Source organism: Glycine max, chromosome 16, assembly GCF_000004515.6.
Source record: "Glycine max cultivar Williams 82 chromosome 16, Glycine_max_v4.0, whole genome shotgun sequence".
NCBI classification, from domain to species: Eukaryota; Viridiplantae; Streptophyta; class Magnoliopsida; order Fabales; family Fabaceae; genus Glycine; species Glycine max.
Window position 1 is genome coordinate 35921034 of NC_038252.2, and position 22973 is coordinate 35944006.

General features: G+C 30.8%; 3 protein-coding genes across 8 annotated transcripts; 2 read left to right on the top strand and 1 right to left on the bottom strand.

The window, feature by feature from the left end:
• Positions 1–1502: 1502 nt before the first annotated feature.
• Positions 1503–7176, top strand: LOC100500286 (uncharacterized). 6 transcript variants are annotated; one of them, XM_006598646.4, is made up of 5 exons: positions 1503–1641; positions 2593–2663; positions 4905–5017; positions 5363–5548; positions 6676–7176. In XM_006598646.4, the coding sequence occupies exons 2-5, from the start codon at positions 2659–2661 to the stop codon at positions 6909–6911; spliced, it is 540 nt and encodes a 179-aa protein (XP_006598709.1). In that variant the 5' UTR covers positions 1503–1641; positions 2593–2658; the 3' UTR covers positions 6912–7176.
• A 409-nt stretch (positions 7177–7585) lies between these two features.
• On the top strand, positions 7586–13278 carry LOC100780543 (cytochrome P450 736A117). The gene is made up of 5 exons (XM_041010408.1): positions 7586–7733; positions 10374–10436; positions 10933–11343; positions 11443–11777; positions 12661–13278. The coding sequence occupies exons 1-5, from the start codon at positions 7586–7588 to the stop codon at positions 13276–13278; spliced, it is 1575 nt and encodes a 524-aa protein (XP_040866342.1).
• A 1222-nt stretch (positions 13279–14500) lies between these two features.
• On the bottom strand, positions 14501–17066 carry LOC100810137 (cytochrome P450 736A117). The gene is made up of 2 exons (XM_003548157.5): positions 16081–17066; positions 14501–15387 (listed from the first exon to the last, which is right to left on the bottom strand). The coding sequence occupies exons 1-2, from the start codon at positions 17020–17022 to the stop codon at positions 14776–14778; spliced, it is 1554 nt and encodes a 517-aa protein (XP_003548205.1). The 5' UTR covers positions 17023–17066; the 3' UTR covers positions 14501–14775.
• Between the last annotated feature and the right edge of the window lie 5907 nt (positions 17067–22973).

A 22973-nucleotide genomic window follows, 5' to 3' on the forward strand; every position in this document is an offset into this window, starting at 1 on the left:
TATGAGTTAAAATACCAAAAAAACCATGAGTTAAAAAATTATTATTATTATTATTATTATTATTATTATTATTATTATTATTATTATTATTATTATTATACCATCTCTCGCACTTTTTTATATTAAAGAATGAGAGAATTAAACGAAAAGCAGAGAAACGGGAGAATTTTTTATATTAAAAAGTTTTTCTTTTTTCTTTTTGAATTTCATATGATTTTTTTTCACACTTCTTATTTTTATGGTATACGAATGAGTGAGAAATTTTTATCCTAACTTTTTATAATTTTTTTTTTATCTTATGCCTGTAGGAAAACAAATAGAGTAGTATTAGGAAGATAATATAAAAAAATGTTATTCAAATTAGGCTAAATCATCTATTTGGTTATTTATTTTGTTTGTTAAGTTTAACTCTCCATTCCTTTAAAAAGTTAATTATAAACGGCTAGAATTAATAAATTAAATTCACTTATTAAATTTTAAGGACTAAAAAATTCTCATATTAACTATAAGAATTAAAAGTGATAAATTTAAAAATTATAAAAACTAAATAAATAATTAAATTTTTATATTTTATGTTATTTGTTTGATTTGTTTTTATCTTTTATTTCATTTGTTTATTCACTTTGGTTTTTCAGTTTATTTAATAATGATATTTTTAATCATTTAAAAATAATTTTTTTGGTTTAGTTTTTTCTCCTTCTCCCCCACTTTATTTTTAACAAAAAAGTACAATCTTAAATGCATAATAATGTTAATTTTAAATAAATAAAAAATAAGATAAATAATTAAAATATTTTTTTAAAAAATAAATAAGTAAACTGAAAAAATAAAGTAAGAGATAAATTAAACTTTTGAAAAGATAAAAAAAAAAAACACCAAATATATCAACTGTGCATCAAATTAAAACACCCTACCTTCCCAAGTAAGGTTTCTTTGTTAAAAAATTATTTTATGCTAGAGCTTTCTTAAATTTTACGCCAGCTTTCTTAGTTCTCACGCCACCTATAAATCCAAATGCATCTATATAAGTTAGGTTGACGTATATTTTAACTTTTTTATTTTATTTTTATGTTATACATTTTCTCTTAATTTTAATAATTTAGTACTTCTACAAATCTCAAGTCGTGCAATATTAATATTAAGATAAATAAAAAGTATTATAAAAAAATTAAATTCTTTTTATCTTTACAAAATTATTTATTGAAATAATTAGTATTTAACTTTTACTTCAATCTAAAGACAAATAACGATGAGAAAAAGTTTCTTAAACAGTACGTGTATTAACTTCTTGTTAACTATCATCTAGAGGGATTTTTGTATTTTAAAGATTTTTCTAATATAAAAAATTGAAGTGAGTTTAAAACTAACAAAATATTTAAGAAGTATTTACATGAGTATAATGCTTACCAACTAAATCAACTTATGTTGTGACTTTATTATTAAGTTTCAATTAATTTTAAATATATAATTGTATTAAATATCTGAATATTTATCTAATTCGAAAAAATTAAAAGGGGCAATATCGGAAAAAGGTGAAAAACTTTGGATGCTTCTGCTAGAAAACACGGTTCTGTGAAGAAGAAGAAAAAAAGAAGGCATTTTGCGACTGCGCGCAGCTTAACTCTGCAATTCCTTTCCAAGGTACCAGTTTTGTTGATCACTTCCTTTTCCCTTTCACTCGCTGTATGTTTCCCGAGAAAATGGATTTTCTTTTTTCGTTTTCGTTTTCGTGGAATAGACGATGAAGTCTTATCGCTTTAATTTGTGAGTTTTTAATTTGGTTACGAAATTCACCAGAGTGATGGTTTTGGACTTGTGGTTGTAAATGGAATTGGCGTTGTTGGATGTGCTCAATCGATTTTATCTGTTTTGTTCTTCGCCTAATATGGATTTCAAATTACCGTGTTTCGCATTTCCTACTGTGTAATGAAATTGCTTTGTGTTTATTTCTGAGTTAAATTTAGTTTTATGTAGGTTTGCTTTTAAGATACTAGTTACTTGTGTATTATCCCCAAGGTTTTAGGGTTTGACTGTCAAATAGTAACTTTCAAATTGCTGATGTTATGGTAGTGAAACCTGTTAAAGTGAAAGGTTTTCAACTTTGTTTCCTATACTTAGAAACATATGCTAGATAAAATGTTTTGGATTTGTAATTTAATAATCTATAGTTCAAGTAATTGATGATAATGTTGAGTTTCTGGTTTGTATGGAGTTAATAAAGTTTTATTCTTGTAATATGAAATATGAATGCTATAGTAAGTCCATAATAGTCATTGGAAGATGGAAACAAGCATACAGTATTACTTGTCTATAGCAGGACTTTTTTCAGTGGATTTCTCAACTCTCAATTTTTTAATTTTGTTATGAATCAATCTTATTACCTTTGCTTCTTCATCAAATTCTTAGTTCACAATTATTTCTCTCAATTTATTATATTGCTTTTGCATTCTTCAACTAGTCTAGGATGGTGTTTCTGCTTAGATTTTTCATTCTTCTATATTTTCTCCTTTGACCCCCCTCCCCCCTCCTGGTTATTTATTTGTGTTCTTGAAGCTCAATAACTTACCGCATAAACCTCTCATGTTTTTCCAGTTGATCAAGCGACTTCAGGATTGCCTTGCATACTTTGGTGTTTGAAGAGCTAATCTGTCTACCAAAATGAAGTAATGCAAGCAAAAAATCTTCTTTTTATTTGCTTATATAATTTTTTACTAGAAAATTCTTAATCTGACTGATATCAAATGGTCCTTCTTATTGCATATTGTATATTATAGTGAGATAAGGTGAGGAATCTCTTCACCTGGGATAATTTAACCATGAAAGTTTTACAAGGGTAATTGTACTTTCTAACAAGTTGAAAAATTTCATGATTTATTGGTGAATATGGACTCTTGGGAACAGATAACTTATGTTTCAAAAACTGCATATTATTAAAACAAAGTCAAAGACTCAAAGTTCCTTTACTTTCATGCTTTCTAGTTTATTTTTGTTTGATACAAGAAGAAGCCTGGATATATTTGAGGAAACAAATCATAAATGAAAGGTAAGAAGGTTAAGACTATATAATATTTGGTTGTAGCATATTTTTGTGGGTACTTGTCCTTTTCCTAGGGTAGGCCAATATTAGGGAGATGATCTTTATGATACCTTAATTAGCCTGGGGCATTTATTTCTGAAGTTGGAGGCTGCAACTCTTGTGGTTCAATATTATATAGACTATGTGTATGTTTTTTTTTGTTAGAATACAGCCTAACAGATGTTTAGCCCAATGCAATTTTTTCTTTCTTTCATGTTTTCTTCTTTGTAATGCATTCAATGACTTCCTATATGTAACCAAAGCCTATATATGTTTAGTTAGCTAGAGATTGTATAACAACTCAAATTCTTTCTCTGTCTTGAATTTTAGCACAAATAGAACATGAAAGGTGAGGATAAAAATAATGTTTTGTTGATTGTAAAGCATGACTGATATGCTGTTAGGAAGATGCACAATTAATCAGGGTTGCTCCAATGCTCCCCAGGATTTGGAATTGTTAAGGAGTCACTTTGGGTATTAGAGTTTTGTAATAGGGTTGTTATCAGTGGTTCCTATAATGTTCTAAGTCTATTTTTGGTGCAAATTATTTTCAAAGATAGAAGATAAAAGATGCTTTTTTGAACAGTGTCTCAAGAGTTTGGAGTTTGGATGATAAATGATCATGCCATTTTGATGTTTGGTATGATTGTGACAGTACCACCAATAAATAAGGTCTATAGGAGGAGGAATAGGTTGGACAGCAGGGAAAACAGAATATCAACTAAAGTTAGGTAACTAACTAAAGGAGAAGTTGTAGGGCAAAACCAAGAGAGGGGGGTAGTTTTTATTTTAGGAATTCATTAGTGGGTAAGGCTGCGTACAACATCCCTCCCCCATACCTTCGCATAGCGAAGAGCCTCCGGGCAATGGGGTACGAAGTTTTTTTTATTAGTGGGCAGAGCTTCAGGTACTTGGAAGGTTACTATCTTGAGAACTGTATCCTGTTGGGTCTCTGTTCAGTATCACTTTGATACTGTATCAAATGAAATTTCTGCAATAAAGGTGTGCTATGGTGTTGCAAAATTCCTTGGATTCACAATCGTGACTCTGTTGCGGTGTGCCTTCCACAAAATTGGCTATTGCAGTAACTATGGGTGTTGTGGTTGCACTGTTGCAGCTTGTGTCGCAGCATCAAGGATTTGAGAGATGGATGTGGAACTGCACGTGACTTTTTTCCTACTCAATCCTAGTGTCCCATTCCCTCACTCACGTAAAACTTGTTAAACTTCTCTCATATGTAGATATCTGTTCACAGCTTCACATAAGGATCAAGGAAGGACTCCTCCATCAGCATTTGTTCACCTTCTCCTGCATCTTGTCATCTCCGACCAGTCTCTGGCCAATTGAACTTTTGAGTTAATATTATGCCAATTTTATGAATTTTATTTTTATTTGCATAAAACAAACAACACTTTCTGCCCAAAGAAAATTTCTCAATAACTCGAGTTTGTTTACAAAGCCCATACAAAGGCAAAAGTAAAGGGTATGGTCGTTGCTAGATAAACATGTTTGTATCAATCCAACGTCAAATTAAGGAAGAAAAATGGGCTGGCATTTCTGAGTTCAATTTTGTTTTTTAATGTCTTAGAAATCTTCTGGATTAGACTTGAAATTTGATTTGAACATTGCATTGCTTGTTGAGGAATGTGTGCTTATTGATTGAAAAATGAAAATGTTTAATGGAATATTGGTACTTCCACTCTAATGGTGGAATATATATTTTAGGAGTATTCCAATGATCTTTTTATTTTTATACTGTTCTACTTTCAAGCTCATAATATTATCCATTCTTAATGTTGTGAATATTGCTTTTGGTATTGCGTTGTAGGGGACGTGTAAGGTGGGATGAGGCTAATATTGGAGAAATTGAGGCAAACAAACCTGTGAGGCAGAAAATTACTGAGCCTAAGACTCCATATCATCCTATGATTGATGATGACAGTATGTAAAGATCACTTAAACTTTATGTTTCTATTTAATTAAGTCTGCATGTATGGGTATATGGCTATGTATACAAATAATCTTCTGATTTTATTTTAAGACTTATCTACTACTTTTAACTATAATATTGCTTTTATTCTTCTTTAGTTGACCCTCTGCATGGTTTGGGTTGTAAACTTGTAAATCTAAAACATATATACTAAGCTAACTCTGTTGATAAGTATGTGGAGATGCTCTTTTTGAAGTTCTATTCTCAGGCTTGCTCTTTTGTTATAGTTTAAAAAGACATTGTATGTGTAGCAACTTTTCTTCTGAAAATGACTATGTATTACCTAATTTTTCTAGGTTCTCTATCCCCTGTACGAGGAAGTTTTGATGCATGTATTGATGATCAAAATCACACGATGCATGCTGAAGCAATATGGAGTGCTCTGAATGATGTAGCCTCCAGTAGCAGAAGAGGCACTGGACAATCTGGTGGTTGGACGTCATCTGAGGATGAGCCAGAAGCAATGGAGCAAGATGATGATGGTATTGTACTATTATTTGATTGTTTTTCTCATAGATCATGTCATTTATTGCTTTTTTTATGATTGTTACTCTTTAATGGGTGCTTGTGCTTCTCCTTTATGAGATTTGGTTTTAATTATTGCTTTCTTATCGAAATAATTGAAATCTTTGAAAATATTGCCTTAATTTGCATATTTTAACTTGTAAGGATTATAAGGTGAAGTCAGGTTGTTTACTTTTGCTTTGACATTTATTATGTGATTCTTGTGTAGATAATGATGGAATCAGGGTTCTGACAGACCTAGTAAAATAGAGCTATAAATGAATTTGGTTGACGTTGCTCATGTTTTCTGTTTTTGTTATTTTAGCTTCATAAACAAGAATAGAAAGTCGGTTGTTACTGCTGTGAAATTTTCTAATTTTTCTAAACCGGAATTATATGTATATGAACATAATATTTGTTGAAAATGGGTGAGCTAATATATCTTTTGGTCCTGGAAAGTGACAACTTGGGTTGCTTTGGTCCCTGAAAGTGTTTGTCTTATAAATTGTTCTCTGAAAGTGTGAACTTGCTAACAAGTTCACACTATACAGTTATTAACCTGCAAAAAAATTTATCTCCTAAAGGACTAATTTTATGTATCACAACTTTCAGGAACCAAAGCTATACAAGTTGTCACAACTTTTAGAATTGCTTGCATATGATGAGTTAGTTCTGTCGTGATAATTTGAGACAAAATAAGACAGCAGTAATTATCTCTTCTTTCTGCCTATCATCCACACTGTTGGATCTGAAAGGGCTTTTTCTCGTTGGTGGTGACCAATAGCTAATTGATTTATACAGCCTAGAATGTTCTGCCAAATCTTGAATAGTACTTGTGCGGGCCTGGGCAAAATATCAGACTTGGAGATTGCTTACTGTTTCAAATTTCAGTAAACTGTGTGATAATGAGTTGGGATCTATTTGATAGTGAAAAGGAAAAGGTATTGGAATCTTGTCATTTCTTTCTCATGGAGGGAAATTATTCCATTTAGATGAGCATGAAACATTTTTTGCCATTTTTTTTCCAAGTAATTTAGTAGGCATATTTGCTTTTGTATTAATGGATTGCCTATTCATTTACTAACGTAACCTGAAATACTGTTAGATTCTGAAACAGATAGGAACTTGAGTTTTAAAGAGCACAGAAAGGCCCACTATGATGAATTTCTTAAAGTCAAAGAGCTGCAACAGAGGGGTTCTCTTGAGGATGAAAGTGACGAAGATAATAATTCTGAACCCAGTAAGGTGGAGAAATGTGAGTCGTCTTCACTGAGTGATAGTGTAAAAGAGATGGACATCGAGGGAAAGAAGTCTTCAACTCCTCAAGCTAATGGTTCTTAGACAGTGATCGATGAAATAAAATCCACTGTCTAGTTTCATTTTGTGGATTCAAGAAAACTAAATGAATCACTGTTTTTGTATCATTTGTATGTATGTAGTTCCTTTCTTCATCATGATTATTATGATCCGTTCACACTTTTGTACTCTGGTAAATTGGTTTGTTTTCGGCATCTTTGAGGAATTTGCTTGTGGCTTTTATAAGGAATTAAGGTTGGATGCTTAAAGGGAGGAAATATCCCAAACTGAAACTATATTTCATTTCTTATTTCCTTGTGCTTTTTATGTGATTTGTGTTTGAGTATTATGCCCCAATTTTTAATACTATCAGATTCAGATGACGAGCCCTGGTGCAGCGGTAAAGTTGTGCCTTGATGACTTGTTGGTCATGGGTTCGAATCCGGAAACAGCCTCTTTGTATATGCAAGGGTAAGGCTGCGTACAACATCCCTCCCCCATGGGGTACGAAGTTTTTAGATTCAGATGAATCTCTTGCTGCCACTGAGAACCCAATTACTATGCATACACATCAAAATGAGTTTAACTTTATTTAAAATGCATCATTATTTCCTAATAAATGGGAAGTTTAACTTTATTTCATTGACAAAGATAAAGAATAACTGCCACCAAATATGCACCAAACAAAACATACCCCTAAAATAACAACCACCGAACCAATGTCAGCCCCAACTGTGAAGACAAAACCATTACAGGGCCAACCTCTGTATCATCACAGGGTGGTTGAGGCGGTGGTGTTGGGTGGAGGTAGGGCTTGCTTTGGAGAGGCAGGGGTATTCATACCAGGCATGCCATCACCAAGCAATGGTATCATCACTAAGTGATGGAGGCAGGGCTTGCTTTGGAGAGGCAGGGGTATTCATACCAGGCATGCCATCACCAAGCAATGGTATCATCACTAAGTGATGGAGGCAGTTTTCTTCAAATCCTACAAAATCTCCAAGAATTAAGTGATTACATTCTTTTATAATTTCTAATAGTATTTCTAATATTTTTGCTTAATTTTAGTGATTCCTAACTAATAATGACATTTCTTATGATTTTTGTTATTTAATTTCTTGAATTGACTCACTAAATTATCATTAATTGAAGATTCATCAACTCTCATAAAATAAATTTTGAATTATAGAAAGATAATTATCTAAAAAAAAATTAACTTAACACTTTGAAATTACACATTAATTATATGAAGACTTTAACCAATTTAAATTTATAATCGCTTGAATATAATTGCAGTCTCCAAAATATTATATGTTTTTTAAATTCGTTTCAATTTGAAATTTGTTGATTTTCAAAATTTAAAAATTATAAAAAGTCATAACACACCATGTGATATTAGATGAGTAATCATAAATTCATAGGATTAGTACAACAATCTAAGATCTCAACACATTCACATGTAGAATAATGATTTATTTAACATGAAAATACATCTTTAGTGTGTAAAATTTTCTTAAATTAATGATAATCATGTATCGACAATGAATTAATTTCTGACTTAATCAGTTGAAAAACATCGATAATCTCTAAAAAAAAAAAAGAATAGTAACCATAGGATGATTTCCGGCTAGAAGGCAGCATGAAACTCATGCGTACCTATATAGAACTCTCGAATACATTATTATGCTCTGTATTTACAACATTAAGTTTGAGATTCATTGCTCTGAACAATACAAAACGATAAGAGGAAGTTTGCAAGTAGTACGTACACCCACCTAATTTGACGAAATGGACCAGTTATCTATTTATTCAGTTTCAACTCCTTCAAAGGTAGAGATCGACATTTTTTTTTCTAATATTTTTTTTTATTTCCAAATAATTATAAGAGAAAATTTGAATTCTACTTTCATCAATTTGGTAAACTTTTGCATCAATAATAGGAAAGTTTAGGAGTTCAATATTTAGGGGTTTTAAAACGAAAGAGAGAACTTGTACTGCTATGTAGTTCTTTTACAAAGTAGTTGAAACTTTTATCTATAATAATTAAAAATCTTTTTTTATTAACATTGTTAAGTAGGTTTTTTGTTTTTGTTTTTACCTGATTTATTATAGTCAAATTATATATAAAGATGTGAGTCTACTAATCCTTGACGCAATCACTAAATTCATCTTGGAATCGAAGAGTACATGCGCGTTTTGAAAAACAAGAAACCGTCCACCTCATACAAATTTTCTTGATTTTTCATGTATAATATTTCAATTACAATTATGGGTGAAAGCATGTGCTATGAAAGCATGTGCTGAGAACAAGTATACAAAATTTCAGCTAGTATAAGATTCTTCACTCTACGTTGTTCTTTGTTTTGTTTTTTCTTTCTTTCTCTCAGTTTCGCATTGAAAGTCTAAGCAAACAAACAATTGATTCTATTTTTTAATTTTTTATCATCATTTTAGATGTCAAAAGCAACAAACACACTATATTTCAAATTCAACAATAAAAATACAATTCAGGTTCAGCTGCATGCCTCAACGTTTCAATTCACCAATAAAACGTGCCATTGGAATATGAGTTGTACATTGGAGGCTAAGTTCAGTGCTGTCACTTCAATTTACACAGGAAAAATAGTACATGTCACTTAAGGTGAGTGCAGGTTAATTTTGTGCAGACATTAGATGCATTGCAGTAGTGGACAAATCGACCAAGTAGATTTACTGGATTCTCACATGTTTTTATCATTTAAAACTGAGGTGGCCAGTTTTTAGAATTAACTACGTCATAAACTATCCAGTTGTGTAATTGAAATGATCATGATACTAACTTTTAGTTAAACCGGTCTGAATTGGTTTGATCCCAGATTTTATATATATAACATTTGCATAAAGACAATGGATAATTACATGCATAATTAATGTTTGGATTTCCTCTTACTTGATTTGAAACATGATAATGTTATAAAAGAATTAATATTCATTTGAATACTACATATTTGATTTCTCTTAATTAAATAAGGTATCAAGTTTTTGTATATGACAAAATATCTACTAAAAATTTAGTTTCATATTGCTGTAAATGTTTTGTTCTCCAAGAAAATTATATTTGTAAAGTATTTATATATAGTGGTAAAAAAAATATAATACAATAATATTATATCACAAAATAAAAATACAAAATAATTAAAATAAAATCATCTGTCTCTTATATAATAATTTAAAGCTGAAGTGTGCGAACCATTTTCATACATCCATATCATATTATTATAGAGTGGTGACATCTTGACGTACCTTTCAATATTTCAAATATCTCTTTAATAATTTTTATTTTTCTTTATTTTTTTCTTAATTTCTATCACATAATTATATCAAATATCATATCTATATTTTTTGTTTTCATTTTTCTCTCTCACCAGTTAGGTGTCTATTGACATTTAGGTGTCAAAATATATTTTTCATGAACTCATGATATTTTTACATCCCACTATTTTGAACATTTGATCAACATTTTTTATTTATTCCTATCTCTTTTTTCTATAATATCACTTATTATACATATATTTTTAATCTTTTCTCATCACTCTCTAGGTGTCAACTAACATTTTAAGTGTTCAAATATATTTTTCTTATTATTATTGTTTTTCAAGAATTTAGAAAAGAGAAATCATATTTGAACACTTATTTTTTTAAAAACATTCCATTAATATTTATATCTCATTTTTCTTATCCCATCATATCACCAATAATGCCTATATTAATTTTTCTTTCTTTCATCTTTCTCTCACTAGGAATCCGTAAATAATTTACCTTAAAGAAAGTGTTGCACACTTAGGTCGTGTGTAAAATATGAAACGTAAACATATTCTCCACAAACACACGTAGCTAGCTGGCGATGATTTCCAAGTTCCAACGCTTATAAATACCATATTCTGCATTGATACGTATTAAGGAAAAGACACTACACACTACTACAACTAAAACCCAATGTCAACCTCTGAAATGGTTGCTTTCATCCCATTAATGGTTGCTTTCAGCCTCTTTGTTTTGTGTTCTTCTGTCCACAATCACTTATCATCCAAATGGAATAATAATTCCAACACCGCAATAGCCAACAAAACTACACAACTATCTCTTCCAAAGCTTCCAATAATAGGAAATCTCCATCAACTTGGCACCCTCACTCACCGCACTCTCCAATCCTTAGCTCAAAACAATGGCCCTTTGATGTTACTTCATTTTGGAAAAGTGCCAGTTCTTGTTGTCTCAACTGCTGAGGCTGCTCGTGAAGTTATGAAAACACATGACCTGGTTTTCTCCAACAGACCACATCGTAAGATGTTTGATATCCTCTTGTATGGTTCCCAAGATGTGGTATCTTCTTCATATGGCCATTTTTGGAGGGAGATAAGGAGTATCTGTGTCTTTCATCTTCTCAGTGCCAAAAAGGTTCAATCCTTTGGTGCAGTGAGAGAAGAGGAAATCTCCATAATGATGGAGAATATTAGGCAGTGTTGTTCTTCCTTGATGCCTGTGAATTTAACTGATTTATTTTTTAAACTCACCAATGATATAGTGTGTAGAGCTGCTCTTGGAAGGAGGTACAGTGGAGAAGGTGGGAGTAAGCTTCGTGAGCCATTGAACGTGATGGTGGAGCTATTGGGAGTTTCAGTCATAGGGGACTTTATACCTTGGCTTGAACGGTTGGGAAGAGTTAATGGGATATATGGCAAAGCTGAGAGAGCGTTTAAACAGCTTGATGAGTTTTTTGATGAAGTTGTTGATGAGCATCTTAGTAAGAGAGACAACGATGGTGTTAATGATGAAGGTCACAATGATTTTGTGGACATTTTGTTGAGGATCCAAAGGACAAACGCAGTAGGACTTCAGAATGATAGAACCATCATAAAGGCTTTGATCCTGGTAAGTATATAAGATTAGTACATGTCTAATCCTGCATTAATTAGGTCCTAATAATTAATCTTGAAACTATATATATAGGGATATGTTTGGATAAATTTTTTAAAAAATACTTTAAAGAAAAAAATTGAAATGAATTTTTTCATGAATTAACTCTTTATTAACTAATTTATATATAGAAGTTCTATCATATCATTTTTCTAAAAGATAAAAGTACATTTATAAATTTATAACTAATGAAGAATTAATTTAACTCATGAAAAATTCATTTCATTTTTTTATATTTTTCTTATCTTAGAAATGATTTTAGATAAGTTTATCCAAACATACTCATAGTCGATCTTTGTTTCTAACTTTATAAATTCTTTACTTTTCTAATTAAAACATAATTTACTCTCATCCTTTATGTCAAATGATGTGAAAAAAGACAAGTAATGGCTTTGTAAAGTTTAGATAAGGTGACTGGCGTATACATCCTAAGAAAGTGGTGGTTTACTATTTATTTTTGTATCTTCCACATTGGTGTAATGTAAATTAGGAACAACATTTTAAATTCATTTGGGGTTCAGTGAGTAGTATGCCAGAGAGTTTTATTAGGTTCTAATTTTTATTTAATAAGGCTTACATGAATTCCACTCTTCAAGCATGCTAGAAAACACTATTAAAAAAAGAGTTAAAAGAATATGTTACTAACCTTTCTTTTTAGTCTAATTATTGTACAAAAGTTATATTTTCCTTTTAATTCCACTGTAGTATGATTCTTCGACAAAATATTAGGTCATATGCTTTGCTAGTTATGAAAACTTGGATAAATGTTGAGTTTATTTTCTTTCTTGGAATTCAAAGGTCGACAACGAAATTGACAATTAATAGGAATTTCTTTTAGGATATGTTTGGTGCAGGTACTGATACTACCGCCTCAATCTTAGGGTGGATGATGACAGAACTCTTAAAGCACCCAATTGTGATGCAGAAGCTACAAGCTGAGGTAAGGAATGTGGTTGGAGATAGAACTCACATAACTAAGGATGATCTGAGTAGCATGCATTACTTGAAGGCAGTGATTAAAGAAACTTTCCGTTTACACCCACCACTTCCCTTATTGATTCCAAGGGAATCCATTCAAGATACCAAAGTGATGGGCTATGACATTGGAATTGGCACACAAATAATTGTTAATGCTTGGGCAATTGCAAGAGATCCTTCATATTGGGACCAACCTGAAGAGTTTCAGCCAGAAAGGTTCTTAAATAGTTCAATAGATGTCAAAGGACATGATTTTCAACTGATCCCATTTGGAGCAGGAAGGAGGAGTTGCCCAGGATTAATGTTTTCCATGGCTATGATTGAGCTGGTAATAGCAAACCTTGTTCACCAATTTAATTGGGAAATACCCAGTGGAGTGGTGGGGGATCAGACAATGGACATGACTGAAACTATTGGGCTTTCCGTTCATAGAAAATTCCCTCTTGTGGCAGTAGCATCTATCCCTACATATATATGAAGTGAATAATTAATGATAAAATAATAACTTGGAAGGAAAATGAAATAAGGGATTTTAATCTCAATAATGTATTATCGAAATATTTTATGGCCAATAGTTCTTTTAATTATAATGATAGTTGAATAAATGTATTGATTGGTCTCTTTAGTTGTGGCTATTCAATACTTTGCAGCTACCATTCAATTGTATCTATACAGTGTTTAATCAAGCGATCTTTATAATTTCCTTATCAAACAAAGTCTTGTCAACTTAAATTTTTGTTTATGATCATCAACCTGGCTAGTTTTTTTATTTTCTATACCTTCCATTGTTTTTTTAAATAGGCAAAATATATTAATTAGGAGTAGTAGAGGTACCAAAAGCAGGATATAATCAAATAGCAATTTGAATCAGTCTCTGAATCCCATGGGTTATACAGTATTTAGACCTAAAAATGAGGAGTGAATACTTACAAACCGAAGGAATAAGGTCCACTCATATACTTGTCCTTGCCCTAAAATAATAACCCAATCACTCACCTCCCCAAACAATTACAACACGCAACGTTAACCCGTGCTGGGAAGGTGCTTTTTTGGTGGATTGTTAATGCCAATCAACAATATAAAGGAGGAGCACTTTGATGTTATCTCAGACCATAAGTTTCGAATATTCTTCTATGTATGCAATTCACGATTGTATATGTTAATATTCAGTTTTGTTGGATCTGTATGGTATTAGTTTGGTTTGCGTCTATTAGTTGCTGCCATAGCTTGATGGCACTTTCAGATGGGTTTTTCTTAGTTGTATGCTGGGGATCACGTGTATGATCTGTCCGCTGCTGATATATGTTCATAAGTTTATGATCACCACATAATTAAGTCCATTTATCCTAAATTTTAATCAAATTCATAGTTATATTTTAGGTGGAACACATCACCAATTTATGTATTTCTCTGAAGTTTAAAGCTTTGAGTGTTGTCATGGCTTGCTATTGCCGTGGTGGAAAATTGTCCTTTTTCAACTTGAATGACAACAAAAATTGGAAAACTATCGAAGTACTAAAGGTTTCACAGGAAAGGATGTACGAGTTTCGAAGGTATTATATCTCTGGTCCAATCTAGCTTAAACACCTTCAAAGATATTTAATATATATATATATATATATATATATATATATATATATATATAGAAAGTGAGTTAAGTCGACCAGATTTTGGAAAGGGAAATTATAAAGGTCTCTTGATTAAACATTAATTTCATACGTATAATAGAGATCTCAAAGTACAATTGAATGTCAAAAATACAATAATTGAATAACCATAACTAAATAAACCAACCAATGCAGTTCAACTATCATTAACCATAGATTATACTATGAAGGCACTCTTGGCCATAAGTTATTTTAATGATACATTAACGAGAGAATACTCCCTTATTTTTCTTTTCAGGTATTTCCTCTTGTATATCTTTAATATTCATGGCTTCTTATTTCCACCACTGATAAAAAAAAAACGCTTCTTATGCATGTGGGGATGCAATTGCTATAAGAGGAAATTTTCTATGAATGGATAACCCAGTAGTTTCAGTTATGTCCATTGTCTGATCCCCCACCACTCCTTTAGGTATTGCCCAATTAAATTGGTGAACAAGGTTTGCTATTACCAGCTCAACTACAACCATGGAAAATGTTAATCCTGGGCAAGCCCTCCTTCCTGCTCCAAATGGGAGCAGTTGGAAATCATGTCCTTTGACATCAATTGAACTATTTAGGAACCTTTCTGGCTGAAACTCTTCAGGCTGGTCCCAATATGAAGGATCTCTTGCAATTGCCCAAGCATTAACCATTACTTGCGTGCCAGCTGCAATGTCATAGCCCATCACCTTAGTATTTTGCGTGGATTCCCTTGGGGCCAATATGGTAATTGGGGGATGTAATCGAAAAGTTTCTTTAATCACTGCCTTCAAGTAATGCATATTACTCAAATCCTCTTCGGATATGTGGGTTCTATCTCTAACCACATTCCTGACCTCACCTTGTAGCTTTTGCATCACTATTGGATGCCTTAAGAGTTCTGTCATTATCCACTCTAGAATTGTGGAGGTAGTTTCAGTACCTGCACCAAACATATCCTGAAAGAAATAACTTGGAATTAATTCCAAGAAAGGAAAATAAACTAAACACGTATTAAGATTTTGTGCAACAAATATGCGACCTAACTTTTGCTTAGGAAAGTAGAGTAAAAGCACACTACATGGAAAATCGATCGAAAAACACATAGCTTTTGGAAAACAAGTGAACTAGAGAAAATGTTCAGAACTTATTATTTAACTCTTTGCAATAGACTCACTCTACGTACCATGAAGTTTCAGAAAGTAAAGATTTTATGAAGTTAGAAGATAAGGAATAATATTTAGAAACTCGTCTTTCTAAACACATGTTAAATATTCATTATTTTTTTATCTTTTTTTCGATCACATCATAACACTAATAATATTTATACTTTTTTTATTAAAAAAGATTAATGCACACCAAAATACTATTACAGGCCTAAAGAGATAAAGAGAGAGAAAAATATAGGTATATATGATAAATATTATGATGTGATAAAAAAAAAGAGAAATAAAAAAAATATCTATTAGATATTTGGATTTTAAGAGTATTTAAATCTTGAAACTTTTTTCTATTTTTTTTTCTTTCTCTCACTAGGTATCTTTAGGCATAGGGGGGTCTAGGTATTTTTTTTTTTTTTAGAAAATTAGGTAGTTGGCTATTAGAATTTTAGGAACTAAATGATAAATAAAAAATGTATTAATATTACATACCAGTATCAAAGCCTTTATGGTTGTTCTATCAATCTCAAATCCCATGGCGTTTGTCTTTTGGATCCTCAACAAAATGTCCACCAAATCATTCTGGTCTTCATCATTGACACCATCACCATGCCCATCATGGCCTCCCTTATTAACATGCTCATCAACAACTTCATCAAAGAATTCATCAACCTTTTTAGCCGCTCTCTCTGCCCTACCATACATCCCATTAACTCTCCCCAACCAATCAAGCCAAGGTAAATAGTCTCCTAAAACCGGAGTACCCATCAGCTCCGCCATCTCGTTGATCGGCCCGCGAAGCTTACTCCCTCCTTCTCCACTGTATCTTCTTCCAAGAGCAGCTCTACACACTATATCATTGGCCACTATACAAAATAAGCCAGTTAAATCCACAGGCATCAATGATGCACAACACTTCCTAATATTTTCCATCATTATGGAGATTTCCTCTTCTCTCACTGCCTCGAAGGATTGAACCTTTTTGGCACTGAGAAGATGCAAAACAAGGATACTCCTTGTCTGCCTCCAGTAGTTGCCATATGGAGCAGATGCCACATCTTTGGAACCATACAAGAGGATATCAAACATCTTACGATGTGGTTTGTTGGAGAAAACGGGGTCATGTGTTTTCAAAACTTCACGAGCTGCCTCAGCTGTTGAGACAACAAGGACTGGCACTTTTCCTAAGTGAAGTAGCATTAAAGAACCATAGGTTTGAGCTAAGGATTGGAGACTGCGGTGAATGTGGGTACCAAGTTGATGGAGGTTTCCTATTATTGGAAGCTTTGGAGGAGATGGTGGTGAGGGTTTTTTGGAATCATTGTTCCGGTTGGATAAAAGATTGAGGAAAGTACGTAAAAGAAAGAGGATGATGAAGGTAACAACTGGGAGGAAGAACCAACTTGAAGAGTTTTCTTGCTGAGAGATCCACATTGGGTTTCTCAGTTGATAGATGATGCAATGACTCGGGCTGTGTGTAGTATCTTTTCTTTATAAGGTAGCGTTGGAGGTCCTCACCAGCTACGTGTTTGTGAAAAATATGTATTTTTTTTTATCGGTAGAAGTTTATAATATTACGCATCTTATGCAATCGATTGAATTAGAGTAAATAATTAATCTGTCACTTTTTTATCGTTGAATATATAGTATGGGATATATAAATTCTTTTCTAGAAGGAAATAAGGATAGAAAAAACAGAAAAACAAGTAATAAATATCACCATCATTCATCAATGGCGGCTGCAAAAATTTGGTAAAGGAATTATCAATTAATTAGTCCAAAAAATAATGTAACAGAAAGAAAGAGCCACGTAGAATGAAGAATCTTATGCTAGATGAAATTTTCTACACTTATTTATATTATTTTTAGAAGCTTCTACACTTATTTCAGTCGTTATTGATGGCTTTTCGACAAGCTAGGCTCCTATTGGAAGGGCGGACTGGACTGTAAGTCATATATGGATGCTGCAATTAATAATGTAAAGCAACTATGAAGTGGATAATATTGTTTGATCCTGACATATATGTTTTAGGGTAATTTCTGCATTAGGTAACATGTTTTAATTGATGGTTTAATTATTCATGAATAATATACTTGTAACTATTAATAGTTATATAGAGTATTTGGTAAAGCTAGGTTAACCATGGGGTCTTCCAAGAGAGGTGTTTTGGGAGCTAGGTAACAATCTTTCGTAGTAGTTTGGAGTAGAATACTAACTAAAAAATTTGGTCGTTTCTTGTTAGATCGAGGATGATACATGGATATTTATGTTTTTTTTTATACATTTAACAAATATATATTATTTCTTTTTTTCTATTTATTTCAAATCATATTATTTATAAAATTTATATTTCAGATCTATATTTTTTCTTCTTGTTATTTGAATTTGTTTGACTTTGTTTCAATATAGGATATTATCTCTGTAGCTTTTAATATAGTCTTATTGCGTGCCTTAAGTTATTCAATTACATATGCTTGACTGGAAGGGTTGAAAAATTAATAATATTACTTTCAGATTTGCAGTGGAATGATTTGGCTTGGACCTAACACATAAATTAAAGAATACTTTTTTAAAAAAAAAATCCTACAAAATTGTTAAATAAGCAGGACGGGGAACAACTTTCTTTTAATTTTCATGTGAGTTTTTAGAAGTTCTTGTCGCATAAATCTTTTATTTAATGTATTAATTTTATCTTTATTAATAATTATTAATCTGGTGAAGTAAAACTATTAAAGTATGAGAGTATTATATATCATTATCAATAAATAAAAACACTAATAATACTTGAAACATTTAATAAGAATTAATAATAGAAAAACAATTAATTGTTTCATAAAAATTATAAAATGTCTTAATCATTAATTTCATTTAAATTATACCTTATATTAAAGATAAGAGGGAGTAATAAATATAAACAATAAAATTCAAAGATTCAAAACTAATAGAAATATGACAAAAAGTTTATAACTGAGTTAATTAAGAATAAAAAAGTTATTAAGTTATCGATGGCTTTTTTTTGTAAAGATCAAAAACTTTTCAAAAATAAAAAAAAAAGTTTCGCGAATATTAAAAGATAATAATAATTTTATTTAATTTTTTTTGAAATATATATGAATAAATAATAAATAAAATCAATTGTATATAATATGATTTTTAGTGTTAATGTTAATTTTTGGGAACGTTAGTGTTAATATTTTAATATTCAAATAACATAAGTATAAATAAAATATTATTCATTAATTTTTTTACTGGGTGCAATGGATTTGATCACCATGTATATAGTGCTACATTTTGTTCTTCCTAAATTGGGTCATACTAGAACCACATTTTGTAAATATGTGAATAGTTCTATAACCACATCACTGGGAAGTGTGAACTAAAATTTTTCCTTCCTTATTAGTAGTAAAAGGGGAAAAATAATGGACTTACTTGTAGTGTATCTCCAATGTTTACTACTAGAGCTCCAGGAATAGGGGGAACATCAATCCATTCATTTTGGCTCAAAATTTGTAGCCCACCAATGTGATCTTGTAGCAGAACTGTGAGGAACCCAGGATCTGAGTGTCTGTTTGTGCCTAAAGTAACATGAGATTCAGGACATGCTGGATAATAGTGCGTAAGAATTGAATGGCCTTTTGCACAATCATTGCCTTCAAGATGGTCAGACTTAATTGAGTCCAAGTGCTTCTGATAGTAATGCAAACAAAAGTCCCCCCAATACTTGAACTTGCCTTGAGTACTCCATTGTTATATCCCTGTAAATGTGTACAATTTGCAAAATGAATGTCAACTATTATTTTATTGCACCAAATCAATTGTGTTTTTACTACATCACATTATTTCAACAACTTCTAGAAAATGCTAGATTCCTTCTGGTGATGGATGCTTAATGTGTAAATCGAAAATTCAGCTCGGCAATGAAAATGAATTACCTTATATTGCTGTGGTCCTCCTAAGATTAATTTAAACAATTTGTTGGTATGAACTTATAAGTAAATCGAAAATTTGGATTAGGTGAATTTATTACGAAGACCAACTTAAAATAAATTTTTTGACTCGAGAGAGAAATACAAATTGTATCTCTAAGATCAGATTTTGCATTTATACTACCAAATGATACAAATAAAACACCAAATCTTTAGGCAACCGATGTGAAACATGAACTTGGACTCTCAAATTAGTTAAACCTTAACAAGCTAGCTACAAAAATGATTGGTAAAGAGAAAAAGATAAAAGAGATCAAATTGTAAATATAATAGATGATAAAATATGACAAAAAGAGAGAACTAAAGAGAAATGTAAGTGTGATGGGAAATTTAAAATAAAACCGTGTTCATGTATCATCATTAAAGAGAATTTGTATGTGAATCATTTGAAGTTTTTTTTAGTTTCTATTTGATAAAATAATGTGTTATTAATCTGTTGCTAGATACTAAAAAAACACAATTTTATAAAATTTAGGACTAGAAATAAAGGCTAACTAAACTATATTTCGTCATCATAAATATGATAAATTTTTATTTCACACTTTGAAAATAATTCATTGGTCCTGATCTTCATGATTTTTTAATGGTCAATATCATCTTAATGATAGCATGTCATACATTTAAACATTTTGCATGATGGCTATGGTAAGTATGTATAAATACCCATTTGAGCACGCCTAGTGATGGAAGATTTAGATAGAATCCATGAGATCGAAAGCTTTAATACTATAAAAATAAAATAAATTTAGATATGTTTAAATGCATGTTATATAATGGTGATAAAGACCATATGGTTGGCAGAAGTGCAAAACGAATTTAGTCTATTGTGTTTTAACCCACCCTTTTATAAGCAAGTTGAGTCGGAAGCATTCCTTTCACCTTACTTGACTCATCTTAGTTTCATGCACCAAAAAATGAGTTTGGATTGAAGCAATGAGCCAACCTGTTTGATCATCCTAAGAGACTATTTTAAAAAAAATTGTAAATTAAAACAAAACAAAAAAAAATACTTTGCAAAGAGTACAAAATTTGTTATATTCACACCATTAATAAACACTACACCAAACATGGAGTGATAAGATGATTTGGTGATTAGAAGAAAGACATAAAAGTTGGAAAGATAAAGAGATAATGAGTTTGAATCTTACACTAATATAATATTTTTTTATAGGCAAAAATCAAATGCTAAAGAGAGGTTATAACAATTACCGACTAATATACTAACTACTACCAATAATATTTACCAATAAAAAAACACATCAAACTTTAAAAAAAAATCATTATCTTTGAGCATTGTTATTTTCTCATAAAAAAATTATTTATCTTAACACTATTTTTATTTGATGTGGGACTTCATTATATCTCAATTTTCTCATAACATCTCTGGTCATGTGAGACTTTCCCCATGCCCCTCATGACTCCTCTACCATGTGAGATTCTTTCAACTCGTCCTCTTTTCAGGCATGACCACAATAGTAACATCAAGATTACTTACTACTAAGAAAAAATGGATATTTTTATTTACACATTTCATATTTTACTAAAAACACTCCATTTTCCTTTTTTTTAATTTAAATTTACCTAAATAATCTTTTTTTTCTTTGTCTTTTTTGATAGACCACCTCACCTAAATTTCAAGGACGAATTTGTCTACAATTTGATGAATACACCAAGCCAAGAATACCTTGTCTCAGCTGTGAAAATAGTCATGAACGTGAGGCTTAGTGCAAGCTCCCATTGTCTATGAATTGCATCTTTTACTTTGGAGTTGGGCATTGAAAATTTTGGTAGCCCAGTATAATAACAAGTCATTTTAGGGATTGTGAAAGGACACGAAGCCGTTAGGTAGTGATGGCCCTAATTAAGCTGGAGATTAGAGTCAGGTTTTTCTATTATTCTTCCTCTCTCTAGGGGATTCTCTGGGTTTGCATGTTCCTATCTTTTCTTTGACCTTTTCCATGGCCATGTTTGAGTAGTCATCTTGTTTAAGATTGGGCATAGTCTTTTGATGTTTTTAATGAATTTCTAATGGTCTTTATTTTTATATGCAAAGTTTGTTTTCCTCTCATTAATTGATTCTTTTCTTATTGTGCTTAATTAAATGAATTGGTCGATTTTCTATTTTGTATAATCTTAGATGTTGGATTACTGACATGAGATAGAACAATTAGTCACAAGTTATAAATTTTTTAGTTATAGATATATTTAAATTTAAATTATTGATAATTTAACAAATAATTTAGAGGTTGTTATTTTTGTACGTATCCTACATATCTCTCTTGTATACTCATAATTAAACTTGAATAAAATCTTAATTATTTCATTTTTTTTAAAATAATATACATAACCAGTAATTTAATCGTCAGATTGATCTCTTTTTTTTTCGTGATCACTTATTATTATTTTCAATTTATCTATTAAATTTAACTTTAGCTAATTATCAATTATCATATACAAACAAATAATTCATCTTCTTAAAATCTTAACTATATAACTGGGACCACGTCATGTCCTTTACCCAAAATCAGTTTTGATGGTTTTATTTTGCTCAGCAAAAAATAAAATATATATTGATAATAGAGAAGGTATTGGATGTACCAATAATAGAGGACAAGGTTAGCCATGACAGCACACCATGACCCTGAGAACAACCCCCTGAAACCACAAGGTCGCTCCCTATCTAAACCAAACAAGCATATATAAATAAAGAGTAACCTTGGTGACAGATAAATGTTAATAAAAATAAGTGAATTTAATTCAATAAATGTTTGTTTATTTATTTATTGAATGATTCTTTAACCAACCACTTAAAAACATTGATTACTAAAATTCTTCAAATTTTTCTAAACAAAAATATAAAGGATTTTGTTAATCGGATTTAGCTAAGAAAATAAGAATGTTTTAAAAAATAAAATAGTTTTCAAACATCAATTGAAAAGTCAATACTAAGTAATATTGTATTAATAGTAAATTCGTTACATATGTATTTTTTTATTATTAATTTTTAATCAATAATTAAAATATATTCTTTAATACTCAAAAATACAAATAAGACTGACATTATCTCAATATTATATATCATTTGTAAACACATTTTTATTTTTTTTAAAATCATGCTTACAACTCACAACTTGAAAAAAAGATTTCAAACATATAGGATCACAAGAAATTTTATATTTCAAAAAATATAATTTAACATGATTTTCTTCTCAAATAAATTAAACAGACAATCATATTTATTATTTTTTTTTTACTTCTTGTATAAAATATTAAAAATTTCATCCACTAATTAATATTTTTAATAAAAAATGAAATTCATTTCACCACAACAAATATCATCACATGAGTCAATTGAAAAACTAATTATAATTAAAAGTCCAAAGCTACTAGCGTCTAAC

What these genes read in the sequence shown, in the direction of transcription:
- LOC100810137 (XM_003548157.5), bottom strand. Translation starts at nt 17,022, where the DNA reads ATGTGGATCTCTCAGCAAGAAAACTCTTCAAGTTGGTTCTTCCTCCCA. An exon ending in CCATAAAGGCTTTGATACTG is followed by an intron (nt 15,388 to 16,080) that starts GTATGTAATATT and finishes TATTTCTTTCAG; the next exon opens with GATATGTTTGGTGCAGGTAC.
- LOC100500286 (XM_006598646.4), top strand. An exon ending in TCCTATGATTGATGATGACA is followed by an intron (nt 5,018 to 5,362) that starts GTATGTAAAGAT and finishes TAATTTTTCTAG; the next exon opens with GTTCTCTATCCCCTGTACGA. An exon ending in AATGGAGCAAGATGATGATG is followed by an intron (nt 5,549 to 6,675) that starts GTATTGTACTAT and finishes AAATACTGTTAG; the next exon opens with ATTCTGAAACAGATAGGAAC.
- LOC100780543 (XM_041010408.1), top strand. Translation starts at nt 7,586, where the DNA reads ATGTCAGCCCCAACTGTGAAGACAAAACCATTACAGGGCCAACCTCTG. An exon ending in ATTTTTAATCTTTTCTCATC is followed by an intron (nt 10,437 to 10,932) that starts ACTCTCTAGGTG and finishes ATCACTTATCAT; the next exon opens with CCAAATGGAATAATAATTCC. An exon ending in TCATAAAGGCTTTGATCCTG is followed by an intron (nt 11,778 to 12,660) that starts GTAAGTATATAA and finishes AATTTCTTTTAG; the next exon opens with GATATGTTTGGTGCAGGTAC.